The sequence below is a fragment of the Pieris napi genome, chromosome 3 (genome assembly GCF_905475465.1).
Source record: "Pieris napi chromosome 3, ilPieNapi1.2, whole genome shotgun sequence".
Taxonomy (NCBI): domain Eukaryota; kingdom Metazoa; phylum Arthropoda; class Insecta; order Lepidoptera; family Pieridae; genus Pieris; species Pieris napi.
In genome coordinates this window covers 4963020-4986328 of record NC_062236.1, presented here as the reverse complement: position 1 = coordinate 4986328, position 23309 = coordinate 4963020, and the positions used below count along the sequence as shown (strand labels likewise).

The window sequence follows — 23309 nt, the reverse complement described above, 5'->3', positions numbered from 1 at the left end:
AGTGTTTAGAATTCAAAATTTGAATATCACCCGAAAAACATCATTTTAGTACATTCCATATGGACAGTACTATTTTTTATTGAAAGTTTGATACTAACACTTCGACGCTGCGTAGGAAAACAAACTTAAGAAAAGAACAAACCGATACATTTTTAACGACTAATGTTCTGCCGCTAATGCAACAAGACTGAGGTTTGTTGACTGCGGTCTCACTTAACATTATATACAGTTTGTAGTCGCTGATAGTAATGTAGGTACAACGAGGAACAATCGAAACCGCTTACGTAAAAGTGACTAAAACTGTTTTTGGGAAAATTTAATTCATTTAAGGTAACGTATTTCCCATAATTTTTCCTTCCTTTTCAATTGTATTATTTTACGTATTTAGTGAAAATCGTACCTACCAAAATCGGGTTGGTAATTCTTGAATTAATCTGGGTCATACAGGCAGATAGATACGAGTGAGGAACTTCATTTTATTTAATGTAAAGATAACCTTTATGATATACTTTCTTAGAGTAAATTACTGTAGTAAGTAACAACATTGAAACTTTCCTTTTTGCACGGGGCCCGTTGAAAATAATCTACCTTCATATCAGACGAGGATAAATAATGCCAATACATTGTGTTTTACACGAGTGCCACACATCTAAACAAACCATAATCACCGGTTAGATATCACAGCAAAACAATTATGAGCATTATAAAGATGCCAAATACTTAGAGCGACATGTGCGAGAAAGGAATCTTGGCTAATTTTTAATGACAAATAGTTCAGTCTTACGAATATACTAGTTATATTTCAAAGTGTGTCTATCAAAAGTGTGAAACGTATTTGTAACCGACTTGAAGAAGAATGCTATCAGTTCGACGAGAATATTTTAGATACTACCTCAATTAAAAAACCCCCTTTTTGAAACCGAATAAAATAAATTTACTAATCACTCAAGTACTTTTTTTTGGATACCCCTGATATCTTGACCAGAGTAAACATTTCTGTTCCTAAAAAGCTGCAACGATTTGCAAAGCCTCCTTTCAGAATTAAGTTTGCAAAATCAAATCTGGGTCAGAATGCTCCATTAAATATATCTTTAAGGAGTTATAATTTAATTCATAGCGTTGAAATTGATGGTATTGGATCGCAATGGGGGGGTCGTGAATTCCCCCAAATAGATATGTTTTCAAACTCCCCATCAATTTTCAAAAAGTTAGCAGCTCAGCTGATTACTCATTAAGATTTTATCGGGGTTATTCAATTAATTCAATTAATTTTGTAATTTTGGTTTATCTTAACTTAATTTTTTCTGCTTTTATTGTACTTATAAAAATTTAGAATGTGGTATGCGGCTATAATTGGGGTAGCACTTTGGCTTGTGTTAGTGTTTGTGTTACATTACTTGTATTAGTGACTACTTTGTTGGTGCATAAAATAAATAAATACTCATCAAATTCCTGGACATGGGAAATTAAATTAAATATATTATCCTTAGGTGGAGCGTTGTGAATCATAACATGCTGACGACCTCTGGCACTAAATTGTACTCTTTGTAAAATTATTACGCTAGCAGATCAGAACACTGAGATATGTCATTTGTTTACATTATTCGAAGAATGTGACGGTGTTAGGTGTAGTTTAAATTACATTCAGTACAGTTGTAAAATGGTTGAAAATGCTGCAAATTTGGTAAACAATTATCTAAAAGATCACAGTCACTCAGATAAAATTTAAATTAATTTATATACTTTATTAACTTAAAATTTGCACAAAGATTGGCTAATGTGTAAATGTGAAGAACATTACGCAGTAAATATTGAAACAATTATAAAAGTACATTGTTATATGTTTAAAAAGATTTTGTAAAATAAAAAAATATAAATTTATGGAAGAAGCGTCCACAAAATCATGGAAGAGAAAAATAAATATATTGAAAAACATTTAATATTAAGTTGTGATGATGTATGTAAAAGTGTAAATCGATTAATATTCGATTATTTCATTAAATTATAAAAAATGCATTAATTTTATTGCAACTTAATATATACTTATTAACAAATAAATACTTTGTTAATAAGAATATACGATAAGACTTTTTGTTTTTAATTATTGTATTTCAATAAAAATGTTACCCATGTACCCTCCTTGTTTTATTTCTCTACATGAAATTATTCCTTAAAATTCTGTACTTGCGTACCATTTTAAATTCTCGGGCCATACGATAGTACTATGAAGTTGTTGTTCTTCTTCGCTAGAAGTAATAGTGTTCTGTGATCCTTGTCAGTTGTGCAATTTTATTGAGAGAAGGTCAAACAGTGAAGACAGTGTTTACTAAACTTTATCAAGCCATATTGTGGGAATCAACTCAATTTTTGGACAGCAGACACAAAGGTGGCATCTAAACGTAAGCTATTTTAACAATTGGTGGTGTGCATAATTCGAACAAAAAAGGTTTCACTGTAAGAATTGCGCCGCGTCCACGTTCGATAGGCTAAACTATATTAAAAAGAAGAAATTATTTTTTTACAAGAAGATATTATGAAGTAAAATAAAAACAAATAATCGTTGTGATTTTTAATGATCGAAAAATATTTTGTTCAAAATTTAAAAATTAATGTAAACAGTTTCTGAACGTACTTGGGCCCTTTCTCCACTGCTCCAGTCCGGCAAACGTTAATTACCGATCCGATTTAGAAACTCACAACAGTACTTACGTACTTCTCCACTACTCCGGCATCCGGTTTTTAACGATCCGATAATTTGCTAGATCGGAACGCAGTGTTTTATCGATCCAAGTATCCAAGAGGTTATAAATTATAATTCACAGGTTTAGTTTCTTTAATTTGAAAGAATCTGGATAACCTGGACCAAATCAATTTATATTGCTATTTATTTATATTTTTATACCATAGTATTAGTGAAGTATTTATTAAGTAGATTATCATATTTTAAGATAAAAAAGCGTAATAAATTTGCCAAGGAAATAAAATATTCCGAATTTAGAACGTTTTATTAATAAATATACAGTATATGGGTTTTAGTTAATATACGTGTTGCATGATAAATATACAAGTATCTAGGTAGATTTGTTGTTTTCATATATCTACAACAATTGACGAATGACGACTCATTGGTCTAGTGGTTAGTACCCCTGACTGCGAATCCATGGGTCCCGGGTTCGATCCCCGGCTGAGACGAACATCGATGTGATGAGCATTTGGTGTTGTGCTTAGGTCTTGGTTGTTTAAATATGTATTTATATGTCTATCTATCTATAATATGTATGTATATCTGTTGCCTAGTACCCATAACACAAGCTTCACCAGCTTAGCATGGGACTCGGTCAATTGGTGTGAATTATCTTTAAAAAAAAATACGAAATATTAACATTTGAACGACAATTGTTTAATTACGTCTTACAAGAACATAATTTATACTAAAGGACTCAGTAAAAATACTATTTTTTTCCTGGACTAGTTATGACGTATAGTATAAATAAAATAGACTTTTAAAAAATTCTTTAATAATTATAAACAATAATGATTTACAGTTAATTGACATAAAACACAGTTACAGATAACATTACAATGTTGAAAACTAAACTTACATTATAATACAGTATAAATACGTATATTATAATATTTATAATTAATTTTAATAAGTTGATTTTATCACAGAAATTATTAGCAAGTAGCTTTTTAGTGTAAAATATTTAGTTTTACAACACTGGAAAACAATTTTGGCACTCATGAATGTTTCCAGTTACTATTCTTCTAGATAATATTTCATTCTTTTACTTGGACATACTTCCATATAGCTTAAAGTTCTTGGCGATAAAAGGCAGGACTCATTGTGAATCGTAAAGCCAAGAAATTTTACTTTTCCTCATCGATTATTGTCGGATAAAGTGGAGAAGCGCAATCCGGCCTTCCGATATTTTTCTCATGACTGATTCCCGGACCGGAGTAGTGGAGAAAGGGCCTTAGTGTACCAAATTTTTTTGTATGATAACCAAGTCTGGAAAAAAAGGGCGGGAAGTGTTGAAATAGGCGGGCTCCTTTTTTTTGGCTAATTTTTTGAAAATTTAATATAAAAGGATCAGTTGTAAAGTGTATATAAGTATATTAGTAGTTATTGTTGATTATTTATATTTTTAGTTTGTTTTCTTCGCCTGGTAAGTAATTTCATTGGATTATATGTAGATAGGACTTTTCTCTTGGCGTCCATGTTGGAGCCCGAAGACCCTGGAGGGACATCCCTTCGTTGTCTCATGTAGTCACAATCGATGCGTCGGGAACGGAAACGGAAGGTTGCATTATAGATACAGACTGTTCGGAAAACACGAAATCCGTTAAAAGAAAGAGAATTTCAGTTAAAAACCAAATAATTGCCAAATTTCCCCTAATAATTTAAAAGACAATGTTATTCCTAAAGTGCTTGAGTCTGATGATAAAGGCACTGAAATCCAACATAACGAGACTGCTCACTCTTATAATATTTCAAGCGCGAGGGGCGCTGCTAGGTCGCCTTATGTTGTGCATGTCCAAATTTTTTTACAAACGGATCAAACCGGATCTACTCACCCAGTACAATTTGAATTTTTCATTAAAAAAAGTATTGTAAACGGAAGCATCAAAAAACTTGGAAGGAACATGTTGTCCCTACAATTTGAAACATTTCAGGATGCCAACACATTTTTAACCACGAAACCAGTCTTAATGTCCAGAATTAATGGAATTGCCGGAGCATTAATAGTAAAAAAGTGACCTAATTTTTTTAGTGAATAATTACAAACCATTTGTCGTCTCTCTTCAAGAGACTTGGCTTCGTCCCGGATTCAATTTTAGAATTCCAGGACATAGCTGTCTTAGAGAAGACAGAACATATGGGTATGGTGGAGTTGCATTAATTCTTAGAGGAGGTGTGCCCTTTGTTCACATACCCATCAATAATCACAGTGATAAATTTTCCATTATTGCTGCTAGTGTAAATAATATTTGCATTGTAAATATGTATATACCTCACGATGGGTGTCACCGTAACGTCAAATAGTGGTGCTGTCATTTGCATGACGGCCGTCATAGCGGTGATAAATTCGATTAATTTAACGATTTATTTTCAGATGAGTAAACAGAAAGAGTTTAAGTTTCATGTGATTGAGTTATTGGAACCACCATACAAGGATCCTGAAAAATATGTTTGCGTTCCGAATTCTTGGATAAGGTTACGTGAAACATCAGATGGTCCAACTCTTGTTAAATTTCCCGTTGAAGTACTATCAAAAGTAAAAAAACGTGTTAAGAAACAAGAATTCTCAGAAAACTGGACAGATTTTTTGGCTAACATAAAATACAGTACAAGTAAGTAAGTTGTAACGATTATCGTTTTACGTGTTCACTGTAAGGCCTCTTTTTTGGGTAGCGAGCAGATAGTATCTGATAAAATTTTGCAAACAGTTTAACCTCCGCTAAGTTTGCAAAAAACTATTTGCTGCGATTGACTTTAAGTCTCTATTCTAATTCTGAACTGGTGATACTTCTCTGTCAATAATACCAGTCTAAAAGGGTAATTCGACGTGGCTTGGGTACTTGAAATTATTAATCAACTTCCCGCTAAGAAAATTAAAAATTTTGAAAATCGAGAAGTTATTGTTTTTGCCCCGTTTTTCGAAAATCGAGTTTTGATCGAACTTTTGAAAAATTTTGCTATATTCCGACTGAACTTGGCGAGCTGAGTCAGAAAAAACATATTGTTGATATATGCATGCATGTATATTTACATAATATATAGTTTTATTTTTAGAAGATTTTATAGTTTTTTTTTGTACAATCCTAGTACATACTTATGTTTTTATTAATTCTGAAATTTACTTCCATTTCGGCTGCCAAATTGTCTTTTCTTTTTATAGAGTCCTATAAAGACGCAAAAAACTACATCAAGATACTGAATAAAATATGCGATCAAGAGCAGAGCAGCACGAAAATAGTCGAAGGTATATAGTATTCTGTTGACATTTAAAAGGATTTCTTTCGATTGGGTCGCTAATAATTAAAAATTGCATTCCAGATGTACCATCAACATCGGACAAGAAAGAACTCGAATCACAATCGAGCTCAAAAACAAACAAAGTCCGTACAACTTCAACTCTATACAGTGATGCAGAACCAGTGAGCAAAGAAATACCAAAGCAACTTGACTTGACTAATGCCGAAGGAAGAATAGGCCGAAAGGAAAGCAAAGTTGGAACTGCCCATGCTTCCCCCCAAGCCAGAAGATATTTAACAAGACAGTCACTCAGAATATCTTTATCAGGCAATAAAACCGTTAGTTTGCCAGATCAAGCCACAAAAGAGAGTCTTCCGAAAACTAGCCAATGTGTTGAAGAAAGCGATAAAACTAACAACAACCAAGAAAATAAACCATCAGAAAATAACCTTATGAAGAAATGGACAATTATATTGGCTCTACGATCAGTCTTTGGTGATAATTTCAAAGAAACATTAGAAGAACTTCATAGTAAGTTTGAAAAAAACCAATTAATTTTAGAGAAAATGCATCTTGCGTTTGCGGAAAATTGTAAGATCATAAAACAGTTTATTGAGCTAACGAATGAAGTCTGTGCTGGTCCTGATATTGGTGATCTAGAGCCTGCAGTCAAAGAATTAGAAAATATTATGATGAAAGTAAATATAAATGAAAATAATTCAGATAAAGCAACCGGATCAAAAGTACAAAATGATGCTCGAAAAAAGGAAGAGAAAAAACACAATAGTGACGGTACAGAAGTTAAAAATAATAATCCACTAAATAAGATCCGTGGCCTAGCGCGCAAGTTTACTTTACCACCAGAGTACGATCCGAATGACTCAAGATGGACCCTAAAGCATCGGGAAAAGAAAAGTGGTGTCAATGAACTCCTACCACATTCACGGGTGTACATAGACGCCATTCAACTAAGCAACATTAAAATAACGTCGAAAGACAGCAAAATCCTTGCGCGATCGTTGTTACTGGAAATTTTTACCGAAAACGCATTAAGTATATGTTCTGTATTTGGAAAAAAACCCAATGCATTTGACTTGGAGGGAACAAGGGTAAGGCCCGGTCTAGATGAACATGCAAGAACAGTTTTATTGGATTATGTTAAAAAACATGCGGCTGAACAAAATTGGGTTGAATTTGAATCGCAGCTGATTTTGAACACTATTCGTAACAAAATGCAAGAAATGAGAGGCAAACATCAAAAAATTATTGAAAAATAATTAGGCTGTAAGGAAATATTGCTGGCGTGATCATTTAATTAATGAGCTTATTGACGTATTAGTAGAATCTGGTGGTCTCGAATTTTCTCGAAATCGATTTTTTTTCTTCGACATTTAAAAAGTATTATCTTTTAAGACTCTACTATTAAATTTTTGCCATGATATTAAAGATATTTCAAGTTCTGCAGGTCAGTGCAAAAGCAGATAGAAAAGTAAATAATACTTACTTCAAACTTAAAGCTCATTTATCTCGAAACGACTTTTTTCTACACGTCACATGACCGTATTGAAACTCATCAATTTTACAGGCTAGGCCACCGGATCCCTTTATTATTATCAAGTTTATATCATTAAATACATTAGATTAATAGTTTTGTAAAATACTTGTTACTATACTACACAATGCGTACACACTCTATGTTCTTATTATTGTTATGAAAATATACGTATAATGATACAATAAGTTTTATTTTCCGTCTTTACTTTCCCATCTACCAATGAAAATAGCAGTTCAGCCAGATCGTGGATAAAAAGTTCCCTTTCTCTAGACGAAATAGCACGGTGCGTAATGCTGGGCAGAGGTACCTTTTACCCACGATCTGGCCGCACTGGGGAATAGGATATATACAGACCAAATACATAATTACCAACTGAACTATTGATAATTTTCTGTCAAAAAATTGTAGAAACTTTTTCAATTATGCCTAATTTTAAGGTCCACTATGTAGAAGTTGAGTAGAGGGCAAAAAGTCCCATATTCTCGTAATAGTTAAACAGACTGATAGTGAGCGAACATGAGTAAGCTGAGGCCCAATACTGACATCTGCAAAACATAATTGATTACGTCATATGCAGCTCTATTTATATCATTAGACATTCGTAAACTCGTCTTACAAAAATTTCGCATATACAAGGACCAGTTTTACTATGAATGTATTGAAGTATTTTTAGAAACGTACGGAACAATTGTGACCTTACTTAGTACTCAAAAAGTTATTATCGTAATGAAAATATAGTATCTAATACTAATGGTTTTATGTAATCACATAAAATAAATCCTCCAAAATTATCAACCTTGAAAGCTAATATGCTACGATTTTACTCTGCGATTGTGAACATCTCTGAGAACCACAATTCAAAACATCGATTTTTGTATTTTATCGTTCTGGCTTATAATTAACTAAATAACACTATGACTAAAATCGAAGTAAGCGAAAGTTGAATAAAAGGCATTATTATAATGATGCCAATAATAATGGTCCATATGAGTTTAAATTTAGAACAAAGCCAAAAAAATACATTCGAAATTGTTACCACTTCTACAAAGGGATGATTACTATGCTGATCTATCAAATTTTATTATCTATATACATTTTTCTTAACAACATGTGAAAATCTCTTGTAGAAAAATGGCAATAATTTTTCTACAAGAGATTAATTAAAACTAATTTTTCTACTTCTTTTTTTTTCGTGTACAGTAATAAAAAATATACATGATGCGCATCATTTGAAAATAGTAACTATCATGTATATGGGAATATATAATAATGGGAAATTCTTAATGAATAATAGCTATACCTGTCAACTCGAAAACAATAATCGGTGAAAAGTGTAGCGCTTAGTTCCACTATAGTTTCGTGAACCTCACAGAGTGACATCATTAGCATACATTATCGACTAAAGGTCAGCTTATCAAAAGAGACAGACAATAATTTTATCAATGCTAGTTCTAGTACCGTGACCGTTCCGATAGTGTTCAGACGTTTATTGAGAGAAATGATCATGATTTTTGTATTGGGCCGAGTAAATATTTATAAAAAGATTGGTACATAGATTTTTTATATAAAAATAAGTGATACGTACGTTTTAAATTGAAAAGTTTTTTCACATTATTTAAACAATATCCATTTGATATATTTTGATACAGTTAATTAAAGACACCTTTAAATTTTCGTTTCTATATTCAAAATTTTGTTCCAATGTTGACTACATTTCGTTTAATCTATAGGTGAAATGTCAAAAACAATACTGAGGCACTACATTCCCGCTTTTAGTTTTTCAGTAGAAAAAGACCAAATGATTTTGATCATAAAAAGTCAATTTCCATCAGTCTTTCAATTATGACCTGAGAAACAGATGAATAACAATTAGTACTTTTATAGATAACTAAAAGGTACATTTTTTATTATTTTTCAGGATCAGCCAATAATCAAAAAAATGTATTCTTTTGGATGTTGTAGTAACAAACTTGCAAGGGAATCAAATTAAATATGGCACCACTGATAAGATCATCATTATCATCTAAAAGGAAAGAACCATTTTTTAAATCGGTTTGGCCTATAAGAAAAAAATCGATGAACAAAATGTCCCAATAAAAAGGTCCATATGTCTACTCGTTAAGTGTGATATTACATTACCTCAGACAAACATCGCAGATTTGTTTCTTCTGTGTATAATTGTAGTGTTCTCTAATTCTATTTTACAATATCAGGGTACTATTAATATATAATAATAGTTTTGTGCATATGCAATAAGTGCATACCGGAGAGGAGATAAGACTGAACTCGATGTAATAAGATATGAATGTATAACTTGCTAAAAATGCAGAATAAACTGTCATGGTATTTACATATATGTTTTTAGCGTACGTAAATTGAATATTAATTACTATCATAATTTCTTACGCTTTGAATTATAATAAGTTTTCAATTATGTATAAGACATGTGTAGAGTTAATTAGTTGTTAATGAATTTTTTAAAGTAATAACTTTTGAACAATATGTTGAATACCCTAATCTGAAACCATTCCAACAATAACTGAACAATAGGATCAATTTATGGATTACAATAGTAAATGTCCTTTAGATTTCGATTTCAACAGCTTTCCTGGATAACCATATTCTGTACATGTCTGGTAATACCATGCCCGACCTAATAAATTAAACTTGGTGGAATATGTCACTAATCGTCGAAAATATATTTAAGACATCGAGTGTGTTCTTGAACTGTATTAATGTTAACGAAAACTGTGCCGCTTCGTGGGGCTGTTTAGTAATAACCATATTCCGGTAGATGTTTGGTAATACCATGGTAATAACTTTTGCACACATGCTATTAAGACTTAATACCAGTTCTTATTATCCAATTCAAACAATATCAAATACAGATGATAAAATAATAATAGTAAATTTCCCTAATTACTCGGACCACCGAAATAAACTACATAAAAAGGTAAATACTTACTATTATCAAATTACCTGTAGCGGTTAACATAGCTTTCATAAGAATGTTAGTAAAATTTACTATCCCACGCATGGCTGCAATATAACCACCGATCTTTTCCATTGGTGTTGTTCCTGAAATTATATTTTTAAGTTTACAATTTAGGAATTTCATCCATAAAACTCTAACTAACATCTAACTCTCTTTGTGCTAAGCCCAATTGTTTCTCTAATTTTACGGAAATAAATATTATTGCTGGTTTAGAAAAGCATCTCCCGTTAATTTTCTAAATAGTTAACTTCCACGAGGCGTAGTGCTTTCAGCAAATACCAGCTGTTCCAATTAGCTTTCTGAATACTTAACAACAAGCAATGACAACCGGTATTTAACATATAGAATGTCGATTCACACTTTACTGTATGACACATACGCGTCACCAAAACGGAAAATCATGTAACAAAATAAAATTAATAATGAATGCCATTTAGCATATTAAACTTGAAATTATTCACTTCGCTAAACAATTAAAATTTCTCTCTTCTACTTTATTGGATTAAAAATCTACTAACTTGATATTATTTTCACCTTACGGTTCTACTACATAGATTATCAAATTTTGCACAGTCAGGTGATATTATTAATATGTTTAAATATGAAAAATATTCTGTAATCGTACCAAAAGTACCTAATAGAAATCAGACTTCGCCAAGTTTGACAAGAACAATGTTTCTGGATACGAGTATGTACTTGGCTTGGTCGCAACTTGGTTTAGCCCTGACAACAGTATCGTCTTAGCGGTAGGTACGTTTTGTTTCTGAATATCACCAGTTACCCACAAAAAAGTGTATAGATGAAAACATGTTTTACGATAGAAGAAACGTGTTATTTGTTCTAAACTCTTGGAATAATCACAAATAAGAAAAATATGAATCAAATCAAAATCACTTATGAATTCTGATTTTCATATTTAAATAAATAAATAAAATAAATAAATATTTACTGCCAGTTTTCAAATCAAGGGCGTAGAACCATTTACTTATTATTCTTTTTCTGTGAAATGAGGTGTGAGGAATCTAAAAAAAAATTATTGACGTCACTAGTTGGACCAGCCTGTATAAATAGGATCACTAGATACCTCATTGGAATATCACTAAAGTTTACGTCTGTGTAACAATATTTTATTACAAAGTAAATCACAAAATTAAATTTACCATTTCAATTATTGTCAAAGAACTATAACTAAATAATTATGCCACTTTACCTGATATTGCTGTCGTATAATTATTGACATAACGATAATACGATTAACGTAATGATAAAGTACATTCAAGATACAACTACCTGAATCTTGTGAAAACGAAATATTTTACGTGTTTTTGTCCATCTTAGCAAAACAAACTTGGAAATTATTAAAATTTCTTAAAACTGTAGGTGTGTATAACTTAAATATGATAAAATGTGACGGTAGATATAAAATGAAAAAAAGTAATTAAGCCTTGATTTTAGTATATCTACCATTAGTTTGACAAAGTAGTTTTGTTAAAAGATTGTCATACAAATATTCAACAATGGTACGAAGTTGAATACTTCATCCTTTACTTATCCAATTTTATTTTACACTATAAATCTTAACGCAGAATTATATCGCATACGGAATAATTTAAAAAATATAGAATTAGGAATAAATATAATTGAAACCAATAGCATAAATTAAATTAAAATAGATTTATCATATCAACACTTGTCCCCGTAGAATCTACTGCAATCGTTGGCACATACGAGCTGGCCACTCGGCTTTCCGGCGGGATAGGGGGTCCTGCCCAAGTAATTTCCACTGTAAACAAAACAATTACAAACAGGTGTATTTAATTTATGCTAAGTGAGAAAATCAGATTGTAAAAGCTACCTTAAATTAGTGACAAAACTAATTTGCTATTTTTAGAAATTTTTGATTAACGAAATTATTTTCGTAGAATAAACCAGAGACAAAAAATAAATAAAACCTCTTCAGTTTTTTTTATGACAATAAAAAAACTCGTCTTTTAGCGATCGCAAAAGACTCAACGTCAATTTAACCGAAAACTATTCGATACTATCATAAATATAGGCTATTGAAATGTTGCCATATTAACGCGGTCAAGTTGACAACTACAAAATTTTGTTGGATGCCAGATGCCTTTTGTTTTTTATCTGTCTTATTAAATGCCGCGTAAGTCAAAGACAAGTCAAAAATATAAACTTGTTATTTATAATGTCGATTTTACATGTTAATTACACTCTTGAAAATAATTTAAACGAGCGAGTAAATTCTAGTTATTTACAATATAAAATAAAATCTGTACTGTCTACGGTTTAAATATAATGCAAATAAATATAAGACCGTAGTTATAAATGTAGCTTATAAAAAAATTAGTTCCGTGGAAAAGTGTTTATTGCACATGACATATCAACCGGAGTTGTTGGGTCATTATGAACACTTAACTCAACATAATAATATCTTCTTTAACGGATTCAATCGCGATTTAACTATCTTAGTAACCGTGCTATATTCGGGGCGTCGTATTAGGTTAAATTCGCGTTTATATCAGTTTTAAAGGGTTTAAACATTTTTTTGGCTACTTACGTCGGTCCATAGTTGCATACAACGTAGTAATTAACCCATCCATTTTTATATGCTTTAGAAACCCCACAGCCTAAATAAATTGAATCGGACCATGCCACCTGAAATAAAATAAAATTTCTATATTTTAGTGCATAAATAAAAATAAAATAAATTATGCACTAAAATACTATTCAATCACGTACGCGATGTGGTTATAACTTATTACTAACCGCCTTAAAAAATTGAGATTACCAGTTGGATCTGTAGGAAATGGATAAAAAATTTCAAAATTTCGTAAATTTTTTTAAATTTATTTTGTTTTGTTTGTTCACTTTTATAAAACTTAGTCATACCGAAATAATACTTTTTAATAATTTTAACTTTAACTAACAGGAACAGGTTTCATTAAATAAAGAGATCGACATATTTCGAGGGGGCCATGTATAGGCAAATAATGGAGACAGATTTAAATTAATTATCATCAGTTCTGCTTCACTATAGCACCAAAACCATTTCAAAAGGAAGAAATGGTTATCCAATCTTCAATCACCTGTGTGTAATGACCAATCATCTTAGAAGAAGGCAGAAATTGCCAAGATTGCAAAGGTCCATAGTTGAAGTCTTTGTGTTCACTGAACCAGGAATCCACTGCACTTCTTGGTTCAAATTTGTATGACTGATCAGTGGAAGCAGTCCAGAATATATTTTCACCCGTAGTAAAACGATTTGAACCTAGAACATTAAATAATATGGTGAAAAATTGTCGTTGATTCAATAAGGTTTGAATCAACAGTCTTTAGTCAAGACTGTTGATTGTAGATAATGAAAAGAACATATAGCTTTGGTATACAACATATAGCAGATATATTGCTTTGGTATAGAAGTAATAACTTCAATATTTCATTTTAAAAATCCTGATAAAATCTCTGTGGGCAACAAATACTGCATATTTATCTATCTCTCTTCATACGCATGTCTAAGGAATTTATACAAACATAAGTTTTGTTATTCCTAATCAAAACTTATATGTTGCGTAAGACAAAGTCTTGACTGTATCTTAGATCCCAAAATCGCCCTTTTTTTCCAGGCTGACGTTTATAAAGAAAAGTTATCAAGGAAACAGATACAGCCCTGCGATTCTATAACTCACTTTTCGAACTCACACAGCGGTTTTCGCATGCGGTCGCTCTGAAATCAGTCGTGAAGCAGTCATTTTATGATTTGGCATTCTGATAAACAATAAACAACAAGCTCCCAACTTTTCATTTGTTTTTTCTAATTAAAAAATAGGTAACCCGCCTTCTGTGCCAGACATACACCGTCGACTTTTTTGGGTCTAAGGCATGCCTGTTTCCTATCGATTGTTTCTTTCACCGTACAGCCGGGGTTTGAACCTACGATGTCTAACGTCACACGTCACAGGTTTTATATTATACAAAAGCTTTGTAGGCCTTCCACATAAAATAACTCACCGACAGTTCTATCCGGGTTATGCTTAAATTCATTATTGGAGGCCCATTTATCTGCTTTTGCTGCTAACTCCTCGTCCCAAATCTAGAAAAAATATTGACTGTTTCATATTTATTTTCACTGTTATTATGATTACATTTACTTAAGATAAAACTTACAATATACTTCATTTCCGATGCCGCCGGTTGATTAGGTATTTCACCCTTCGCCAATTTCAACCTCCAATAATTATGCCTATCCACGAATTCGCGAATATGTCTACATGACAGCTCAGCTAAAACAGAACAAGTGTTTAGAATTCAAAATTTGAATATCTCCCAAAAAACATCATTTTAGTACATTCCATATGGACAGTACTATTTTTTTATTCAAAGTTTGATACTAACACTTCGACGCTGCGTAGGAAAACAAACTTAAGAAAAGCACAAACCGATACATTTTTAACGACTAATGTTCTGCCGCTAATGCAACAAGACTGAGGTTTGTTGACTGCGGTCTCACTTAACATTATATACAGTTTGTAGATGCTGATAATGAGTAATGTAGGTAGGTACTACGATGAACAATCGAAACTGCTTACGTAAAAGTGAATAAAACTGTTTTTGACGAAATTTAATTCGTTTAAGGTAACGTGTTTCCCCTTATTTTTCCTTCTTTTTAATTGTGTTTAATTTAGTGAAAATCGTACCTACCAAAATCGGGTTGGTAATTCTTGAATTAATCTTGTTCATACAGACAGATAGATACGAGATACCTTTATGATATAGTTTCTTAGCGTAAATTACCGTAGTAAGTAACAATATCGAAATTTCCCTTTTTGCACGGCCCCGTTGAAAATAATCTGCCTTCATATCAGACGAGGATATAATGCCATAACATTGTGTTTTACCACACATTTAAACAAACCATAATAATCCGTTAGATATCAGAGCAAAACAATTATGAGCATTATTTAAGATGCCAAATACTTAGAGCGACATGTGCGAGAAATTAATTTTTAATGACAAATAATTCAGTCTAATGAATATAGTTAAATATTACAAAGTGTCTATTAAAAGTGTGAAACGTATTTGTAACCGACTTGAAGAATAATGCTCGTAATAATAAAATATCAGTTCCACGTGATTTTTTTAGATACCACCCCAATAATCCATAATTAAAAAACACCCTTTTGAATTTAATTTTAATTTCATTAAATTTATTAGTCACTCAAGTACTCATCAAATTCCCGGACATGGGAAATATTTATAAATACAATAAGCAGGCTATTGTCAGAGTTTATTACCCTTAGGTGGAAGCGTTGTGAATCATAACATGCTGACCACCTCAACTTGTCAACGAGACTCCTTACTTTCCAATACTATATTGTCATTGACAACATACCTAATAATTTATTTTTTTCTAAAAACTCTTTTGTTCTGTGCGCGGTGTGAGAACTCGCATTGTCGTGATGGAGGATGATGCGGCGGTTGCAGTTCTCTTAACGGAGTTCAGAAACGACCTGTGGCAAACAAATGCTAGCATACCATTCTGCATTAACCGTTTTTTGTCCCTCAAGAGGAATAGTCGCAACATGGCCGGTTTTGGAGATAAACGTGGCCACCATTTTTTTTTGCAACACTCCGTGAACGAACAATTTTCGTTGGCTTTAACTCATTTTCGAACACCCAAACTCGTGACTGGTTTTTTGTTTCGGGTTCGTACGCGTATATCCAGGATTCGTCACCTGATACGATGTTGTATACAGCATTTGAGGATCCTGCGTGGAATCTTTCGAGAGTTCTGACGCACCAAGTAACGCGAGCCGCTTTTTGCTCTTCAAAATGAATTCAAAGTGTCAAAAATTGGCTATGTTTACATTTTTTTTATCGAGCAAAGTGATTTAAATCGTGTATTGATCTTTCAAAATGAATACATAAACTACTCAACTCTACCATATATTTTTTCAATTCGCCCTACTTCAAGAAACGATGACGAAAAATGGAAAGAAACACTTTACGTACTTTTTTGGAGTTTGGGACCTATTCCTTATGCCGGTTTTCATTTTCTAAACATTTTCAGTGTTACCTAGGTATTAAGGCGAAATTCGCGGGGGCAGCTAGTTTTAAATAAAATATTATCAGCCCTAGTTATGAAGTCATTACAACATTTCGTGCGTTTAAGACAACAATGCTGATATGATAGACAAGTATAACATAGGTAAACAATTAAGAAGCGTTAAAAATCAATTTTATGCTCCGAACGTGAGTAGAGATACAAGGAAGACGTGTTTCATAATACCTCAATGTATAACATCTAACGCGTCGACAGAGATAAGAGCAACTCTGTTTATTAAATAAAACCTGACAATATTTTGACCTTGACATATATTTTGGCCGAAATTTATGAATATAAATTCACTGAAAACATGGAGATTCGGAGGGAAACAGCTAAGTACTACATATTTGACAGCTTACTAATAGGGCTCGAGGAGGTTTTGTTTACTTACTTTACCCATAATACTGCAATCAGTCGCCCGCGAGAATAGTCGGCTAACTAGGCGACCAAAATAGTTTCATAGAGCGAAACTAAGTAATACCTATTTAGGTGTGCACGTGTGCAGCCACCTAGGTAAGGAGTGTGTAGGAAATTAAACATAATCGATAGCTAATATTTTATTGCGAGCGGGAAGAACGGCGCTACCTGTAGGCTACACACTGTCGTCATATCAAAATGTGTACCAACCCTTGAGGAATAAAAGTAGTAATGCAATTAACCATTTGTAAAACTTATACAATGGAAATATATGATATATACATGATAATAATATGAAATGCATATAAACATTGTTGCTATACCAAAATGTGCGGTATTTTGTATAAATCCCTACACCTATACGCCAACACCAAAATTCACTTTATAGCAAAACTTGCGTCAATAATTAAATATAAATTAAAACGTTAATAATATTAGGGTTATAAAATTAAAAACGAATTCATTTTTCAATGTTTATTTTTGTTACATTGTTCTAAATTATATCACGAGACAATGGAATTAGGAATCGATAAGTTAAAATTATTTTCGAGTATTAAATTACTCTTTATGGGTCAATTACAGTCTTATCTATAACCAGACTATTTACGACAAATAAACGTGGAGTAAATACCGCCCTTGTTGTTACTGATGTTTGTCCATGTAATGGTAACCATGGCAACAAGCACGTTATTTTAATCCATTTTGTAATGACATAAGATTCATAAGCCTTAATAAGTATAGAATGTTAGACATTTATAAAGTGATACGAATGATAGATTTTGCAGAATATTTGAATGATACGTTTATGAAAACGCCGTCCTCAGAGTCGTCCATTAAATTATTTCTAATGGTAGAGTAAAATATCAAGAAATACTTAACTTCCGATACGATTAAAAGTGAAATGATTTAGCTTAAGAAACCATTAAGTGTTAACGAACGACACTGAGTACGGATGTAAGTAGAGAAACCCCGTGTAGTACGGTCAAAGAATATCACCATTAATTTGTATGTGCATTAATCAGTCTATTTGTTAAGTGTCACCAAATGGTGATCATATAAGATTTTCTTTGAAAATACACATTTTTTTTTAAAAACGGGGTTTTTGTACACTTCATAAAGTCCGGTACTGAGATTTTTTAATCTTTACCCAAAAATTATTTTCTATAATCAATCTGCGTAAAATTAAATCCACGAAATGATTACATATAGATTACAAAAAATATTCAATTGTCAATATTAAACTATAAAATAAATTACTGAATCACATTTTTTACTCTAAAATTAAAAAAATGATGTAAAAATATACAAAATGTAATCACGGATGTGATCTTTGATTTTTTTCTAACGAATACCATTGACCCGCTTCAGTTTCTACTTATATTTCTAATACATTCATTCATATAGTTTAGGAGATGACTTATTATTCATAATTTTAATTTTAAAACATGCATGTTTCAAGGCAATCTACAATCTTGATTGACAATATATAGAATTAGAACAGTATTCAATTTGTTTTATGTTTATAGACGTCATGTCCATTATGTAGATGTCATCTCTTAAAAAAACTCACTTCACATCACTTACACTAAACAAAATGGTTAAAATTGATACCTAGTTTCACTTAAACATATAAATACTACAAATGAAACCATTTGCAGAGTAAAAAAATAAAATGATACCTCCTTTCAAGGTAATAACCAACGCTTACCGCACACACCAGACAAACCTTCATTCACACTTTTAAATAGTTTAAATTTTATATATAATGCACTCTCATGTCAGGGTTTCAATTTTAAATAACAAGTCATAATTACTTTTTTGAATTAGTTGTTAATGAAATTCGCATTCAATATTCGTGTTCGCAGTAGCACTTATTTAAAAAAATTTGTTACTATACTCTTAAGCTATAAGATTTATTGTTAGTGCGAACGGTGAAATCATTTCCTATGAAGTTAGACATACATGAAAATGCTTATTGCGACAGTGGCTTTAAAAATAGAGCCCGGGCATAAAACATGATAAAGTTAGGTCGACCAGTTTTAGACTACATTGAACTAAAATTTAATTAGAATATATTAGCTATATGTCAATGTCAATAAACACGTGATTTCTTTATAATAAGGTTTCTTACAGTTTGAGCCAGTCAACTAATTTTTTTAAACAGTTAAACTGAGTTTCCCAGAAAAAAAATATAGTTCACCCGATTGTGTGTACGGTGCCTAAATTGTCCTAATTGGTGCTTGGGCTGTCTGTACCACTTCCACTGTTATCGTTTGTCAGAGATTTAATATTTTTATTATTTCTTTTAGCAGACTTGCTCAGTGTTGCCACCTCCTTAAGCAAATTCTGGATTTTGCTGTTCATAAGGCCGAACTTTGTCTCATTAAGACGCTCTTTGTTCTTCATCTCGATACGGAGGTCTGTTGTATCATTGTGGTGTTGGGCCTTAAGTTCTGTTATCTGAAAGGTAAGTAGGTTTTATAACGAAAATCGGTTTGGACTCAATTTTCAAATTGGTCAATCAAAATTAACCGAGAATGTTTTAATGTCTATGAATAGAAAGATAATTAAAAAAAAGAAGAAACATTAAAATCCTTACCAATTTATCTTTGGAGAGTAATTCCATCTCTTTCTGCTGCACTTTCTTCTGTAAACTTGCAATAGTTTCCTTCAATTGTGTCATAGCTACTACATGGTCTGAACTGTTAGGATCTAATTCCCCTGGAAATGTATTAGGAAATCTGTATAAAATAATAGACATCAGTCTTCTTCCCAAATGAGTCTGATAAATTTATGACATAAAATTATTAAATTCATATGATGATATTCTGTGCAATTGTAAAATCCCAAAACCAAATCAAGATTAGAAATTGACAAGACTATTAAAGGAGCATATGAGAAGGTACCCATGCAGGCAGGTTTTTATGCTGCTTAACAATGCTCTTATCTCTCGAAAAATTTGTAAGAGGTTCTACTGGGCTGATCGGTTCTAGAGAAAGCGTTGTGGGGTGCCTTTCTCGAACCTAATTCGCTGTTTTACTGATGAATTTTCTTTTTTTTCTGCTTTAAGTACCAACAAATTTCTAATAATTTTATTTTATTTTGAGCTTAAATTATCTTGTATATGTTTTAATTAAATTTTTAATTTCTATTTTTTTGTAAAACTTATGTTTACTTTAATTGTCATACATTTTAGATGGAAGTTTTTGTAAAATAATCAGTAGATTTAGTACTATGTATGAGGTTGTAAACTTAACCACTAAATCAATAAATAAATACTTTACAGTTAATGACGCGATGTGTATGATAGTTTTACACTTATTATGTTTTGTGATTTATTGATGCCGGCCTGATAGTGTATATATATTTGAACACTAGGAAAATGTGATAATAGGCCAAAAAATACATTTCATATTTTTAGAATAAAATACCTCAGGAAACTGTCAAAGACTAAGCTTATAAAGAAAAACTATGCCTATCTTCCTTAAGCATTGGCCATATGCATTTATAATTAAGTCTGTTTTTATTAATCAGATTACTGCATGAACATTTTATGAATTGATATAACTTATAAAGTCAATAAAGCCTCAAATAAAAAATGCAAATAATAAAAAATTATATACATATACCTGAGAACAAACCTTGAAGTGGGTTTAGTTTAGATTTTTTCTCCAATGGGGCATCACCCATGGATAAATCGTTACCATTTCCTTTCATTGAGTCAGATTTACGCTTTTCTTTGTGATTGTGTTTGGATCTGTATTAGAAAAGTTCAATTTAAATATATTTTTATCAGAATAATTTCAAGTAATTTATTTTAAATTTTATAGCACTTAAAATCCTATTAGCATATTGATTAAATATGGTGTGTAATATAATAATGACAAATGATTTTATCAGATTTAATTATTAGTTTCATATATTTAGCCATCCAACTAGCTTGTAGCAATAGAATTTATATAATGTATGCATGCTCGAGCCATGACACATTTTATAATAGACTCACTTGTGAGATCTGTGCTTGTGTTTGTCAACTGAAGAAAGATGCTGTTTGGTTCTAGCAAGAGCTCTCTTCAATGATTGAGTGCAGAGCCAACATAGCAGTTTGCCATCAACCTAAAACAACATCTGATTATTCTATATTCTATGGATATGGAAAATACTTTTAGTAGTTACACTAAAATAAAATTCAATTGACTATATATTATTTAATACCATACTGAAGTTTATAAAATAGTACTTTACACAAAATTGTTACAGGTTTATAAAACCTACCTTTTTACTATCATCATGTCTGTCAAAAGCACATCTTTGTTTACATTGCTCACATGTTACAGCGGACCCATATTTTCTTTCTGAATTTGCACACCGCTGACATTTGTTGCCTTAAAATATGTAAATTCAAGATAAAAATATTTATATATTAATAATTTATTTGTTTAGAGCAGTGTTTCCCAACAAGGGGACCATGTGATTGTTAAGGGCAATTCAAAAATTTATTTAAATTATTTTAAAAATTTCCTAGTATTTTTTTCTAAAACCAATCATTTAAGTTTCTTCAGTGAACCATTAAATTTTTTAATATTAAACATTATGTATGTCTGGGGTCTTAAGAATTTTAGAAAGGCTAAAGTGGGGCATAGCCCAAATAAAGTAGGGAAACACTGGTTTACAGCTTTTGATCTCCCTACGGTTATATTATGTATCTGTCATTAAGTTCTTTCAGAAGGTTTTTTGTCTAAAGGTATGTTATGGTATGTTACCACTTTTCGCTAATTATATACATTAAGAACGTACCAATAAATGCAGCGATGATGTTGCAATATTCACATGCAGTAGGTTTGCCATAAGCCTTCACATTCGCTTCACATTTCTTACATATTGATGATGTATTTGATTTACTGTGGAAATAAAGGTATAAATTTAAAAGCTTTGAATTATTAGATATACATTCTTCATACAAAAGTAGTTAAAATGCAATTAGTATGAGCTGATTATTAATGGGGTGATATCAAAACATCTGTACAGCAAATAAAAGGAAAGCAAACTTAAATCACATGACCTGACACTGACCTTGTTTGTTGAAACTCCGATCGACAGTACGTGCATTTCACCACCGGGAACGAACCACGGCATTCCTGAAATATCCAAACAAATTCGCGTCAGCACTGACGTCAGAAAAAACAGTTATGATACGCAGAATATCAACTACGGACTAAACTCAATGAGTTGACTATGATGTGGTTTACAATCTTACTTTACACAGTTGTTCTCCAGGGGATAGTTCCTCGAAAGGATGCCTTGAAAAACAACGGGAACAAGCAAATAGTGCAGTTGACGTAGCAGAACTCATTTTTACTGTTAAGAATTCCTATTTACTGATATTGACACAATTATAATGATAGAATTAATGATTTAAACAATACACTTGAAAAACGTTTTAAGTTTTGAATAATAAAAAAATACGGCAGAAATTAATCGTTCTCAAAAGAAAGACCAACAATCGCCATGATTGAAGTCAGTGTTGCCAACATGAATTTTGAATTAGAAAAACCTATTAATCTGGAAACTTATCGATATAATGATAAGTCTAACCGTCTCCAAAAAACCGAAGAAGCAGATTTTTAATAATATAATTTGTCGCTTCATACTACAATTTAGGTTAAAAAATTATTCAAGTTATGTATAGTTCTACCGGAATCTCATGGCAAAAAAAAATGGCAAAAACTTATAGGACGACATCGTTACACGCAGCAACCCTACTGGCTGGGATACTTCCTCTATATCTCCGTATTCAAGAAGCCGCTGCCTAATACGAGATAAGAAGCGAGGGGTCAGCGCGGAAATACTGGAGGGCGAAGAATTAGAGAGGAGAGTGCAATACATCGATCTTCGATTCTTCGATCGAAACTGGACTACAAAATGGTCACCAATCCGGAAGAAATCGAAAGACACGGCGGCACACAAATCTATACCGACGGCAGCAAAACAAGTATAGGAGTGGGCGCCGCTTGGACGGAATGGAAATAAATAGCAAGAAGATTGAGAAGCGCCTCACTGAACAGTTTTTTAAGCCTAATTGACGGCACTACGAAACGCGACTAGCCACATAAATAAAAATAAGCGTGACGCTAAAATATATAGTGACTCCAGGTCAGTATTAGATGCTATTCTGAGTGGACGATCTCTCGATCCCCAGGATGCCGAGATCCGCCGGAGCCTGGAAGAGTGCCGCAAAAGAGGA

General features: G+C 32.0%; 4 protein-coding genes and 1 long non-coding RNA gene across 11 annotated transcripts in view; 2 read left to right on the top strand and 3 right to left on the bottom strand.

Annotated features, from left to right (window-relative positions):
- The window catches only part of LOC125063276, a 22636-nt gene extending 15058 nt beyond the window's left edge, over positions 1-7578 (top strand). Inside the window, exons 2-5 of one of the 2 annotated variants that reach the window (XM_047669642.1) lie at positions 2303-2399; positions 5118-5355; positions 5904-5987; positions 6062-7578. In XM_047669642.1, coding sequence (XP_047525598.1) covers positions 5118-5355; positions 5904-5987; positions 6062-7257 — 1518 coding nt within the window. In that variant the 5' untranslated portion in view covers positions 2303-2399 and the 3' untranslated portion in view covers positions 7258-7578. The remainder of the gene's footprint in view (positions 1-2302; positions 2400-5117; positions 5356-5903; positions 5988-6061) is intronic. The other variant, XM_047669643.1, reaches the window with a different exon arrangement.
- Positions 1-8915, bottom strand: part of LOC125063280 (venom allergen 5-like) — a 12406-nt gene extending 3491 nt beyond the window's left edge. Inside the window, exon 1 of one of the 3 annotated variants that reach the window (XM_047669651.1) lies at positions 8836-8915. Coding sequence is in view for 1 of the 3 variants with exons in the window: in XM_047669649.1 (XP_047525605.1) it covers positions 99-150 (52 nt within the window). In the remaining 2 variants the exon portion in view is untranslated. Of the gene's footprint in view, positions 1-98; positions 224-2632; positions 2806-8835 lie in introns of those variants that run through there. The other 2 variants (XM_047669650.1, XM_047669649.1) reach the window with 2 other exon arrangements.
- Positions 1-9885, top strand: part of LOC125063285 — a 16908-nt gene extending 7023 nt beyond the window's left edge. Inside the window, exons 1-2 of one of the 2 annotated variants that reach the window (XR_007119492.1) lie at positions 8727-9082; positions 9454-9885. This is a non-coding gene — a long non-coding RNA (uncharacterized LOC125063285). Of the gene's footprint in view, positions 1-8726; positions 9083-9453 lie in introns of those variants that run through there. The other variant, XR_007119491.1, reaches the window with a different exon arrangement.
- Positions 9886-12151: 2266 nt separating this feature from the next.
- On the bottom strand, positions 12152-15072 carry LOC125063283 (venom allergen 5-like). Its single transcript, XM_047669652.1, has 6 exons — positions 14938-15072; positions 14710-14825; positions 14554-14635; positions 13632-13813; positions 13103-13200; positions 12152-12313 (listed from the first exon to the last, which is right to left on the bottom strand). Exons 1-6 carry the CDS (start codon positions 14987-14989, stop codon positions 12214-12216), a joined length of 630 nt encoding a protein of 209 aa, XP_047525608.1. The 5' UTR covers positions 14990-15072; the 3' UTR covers positions 12152-12213.
- Positions 15073-18949: 3877 nt separating this feature from the next.
- On the bottom strand, positions 18950-22602 carry LOC125063156 (protein FAM76A). 3 transcript variants are annotated; one of them, XM_047669415.1, is made up of 8 exons: positions 22323-22602; positions 22139-22203; positions 21863-21966; positions 21341-21450; positions 21072-21181; positions 20695-20822; positions 19665-19786; positions 18950-19525 (listed from the first exon to the last, which is right to left on the bottom strand). In XM_047669415.1, the coding sequence occupies exons 1-8, from the start codon at positions 22416-22418 to the stop codon at positions 19295-19297; spliced, it is 966 nt and encodes a 321-aa protein (XP_047525371.1). In that variant the 5' UTR covers positions 22419-22602; the 3' UTR covers positions 18950-19294. The 3 variants fall into 3 exon arrangements, with proteins under 3 accessions (XP_047525371.1, XP_047525372.1, XP_047525373.1); XM_047669416.1 differs by having other exon boundaries at positions 19665-19777; XM_047669417.1 differs by having other exon boundaries at positions 20707-20822.
- Positions 22603-23309: the final 707 nt, after the last annotated feature.

Excerpts from the sequence above, each read along its gene's own strand:
- LOC125063156 (XM_047669415.1), bottom strand. The coding sequence starts at position 22,418 with ATGAGTTCTGCTACGTCAACTGCACTATTTGCTTGTTCCCGTTGTTTT. Across the intron at positions 21,967-22,138 it reads TCGGAGTTTCAACAAACAAG|TAAATCAAATACATCATCAA; the intron begins GTCAGTGTCAGG and ends TTATTTCCACAG. Across the intron at positions 19,526-19,664 it reads TACTCTCCAAAGATAAATTG|ATAACAGAACTTAAGGCCCA; the intron begins GTAAGGATTTTA and ends CTTACCTTTCAG.
- LOC125063283 (XM_047669652.1), bottom strand. The coding sequence starts at position 14,989 with ATGTATCGGTTTGTGCTTTTCTTAAGTTTGTTTTCCTACGCAGCGTCG. Across the intron at positions 13,201-13,631 it reads TGATTGGTCATTACACACAG|GTGGCATGGTCCGATTCAAT; the intron begins GTGATTGAAGAT and ends ATTTTATTTCAG. Across the intron at positions 12,314-13,102 it reads GTATGCAACTATGGACCGAC|TGGAAATTACTTGGGCAGGA; the intron begins GTAAGTAGCCAA and ends TTTTGTTTACAG.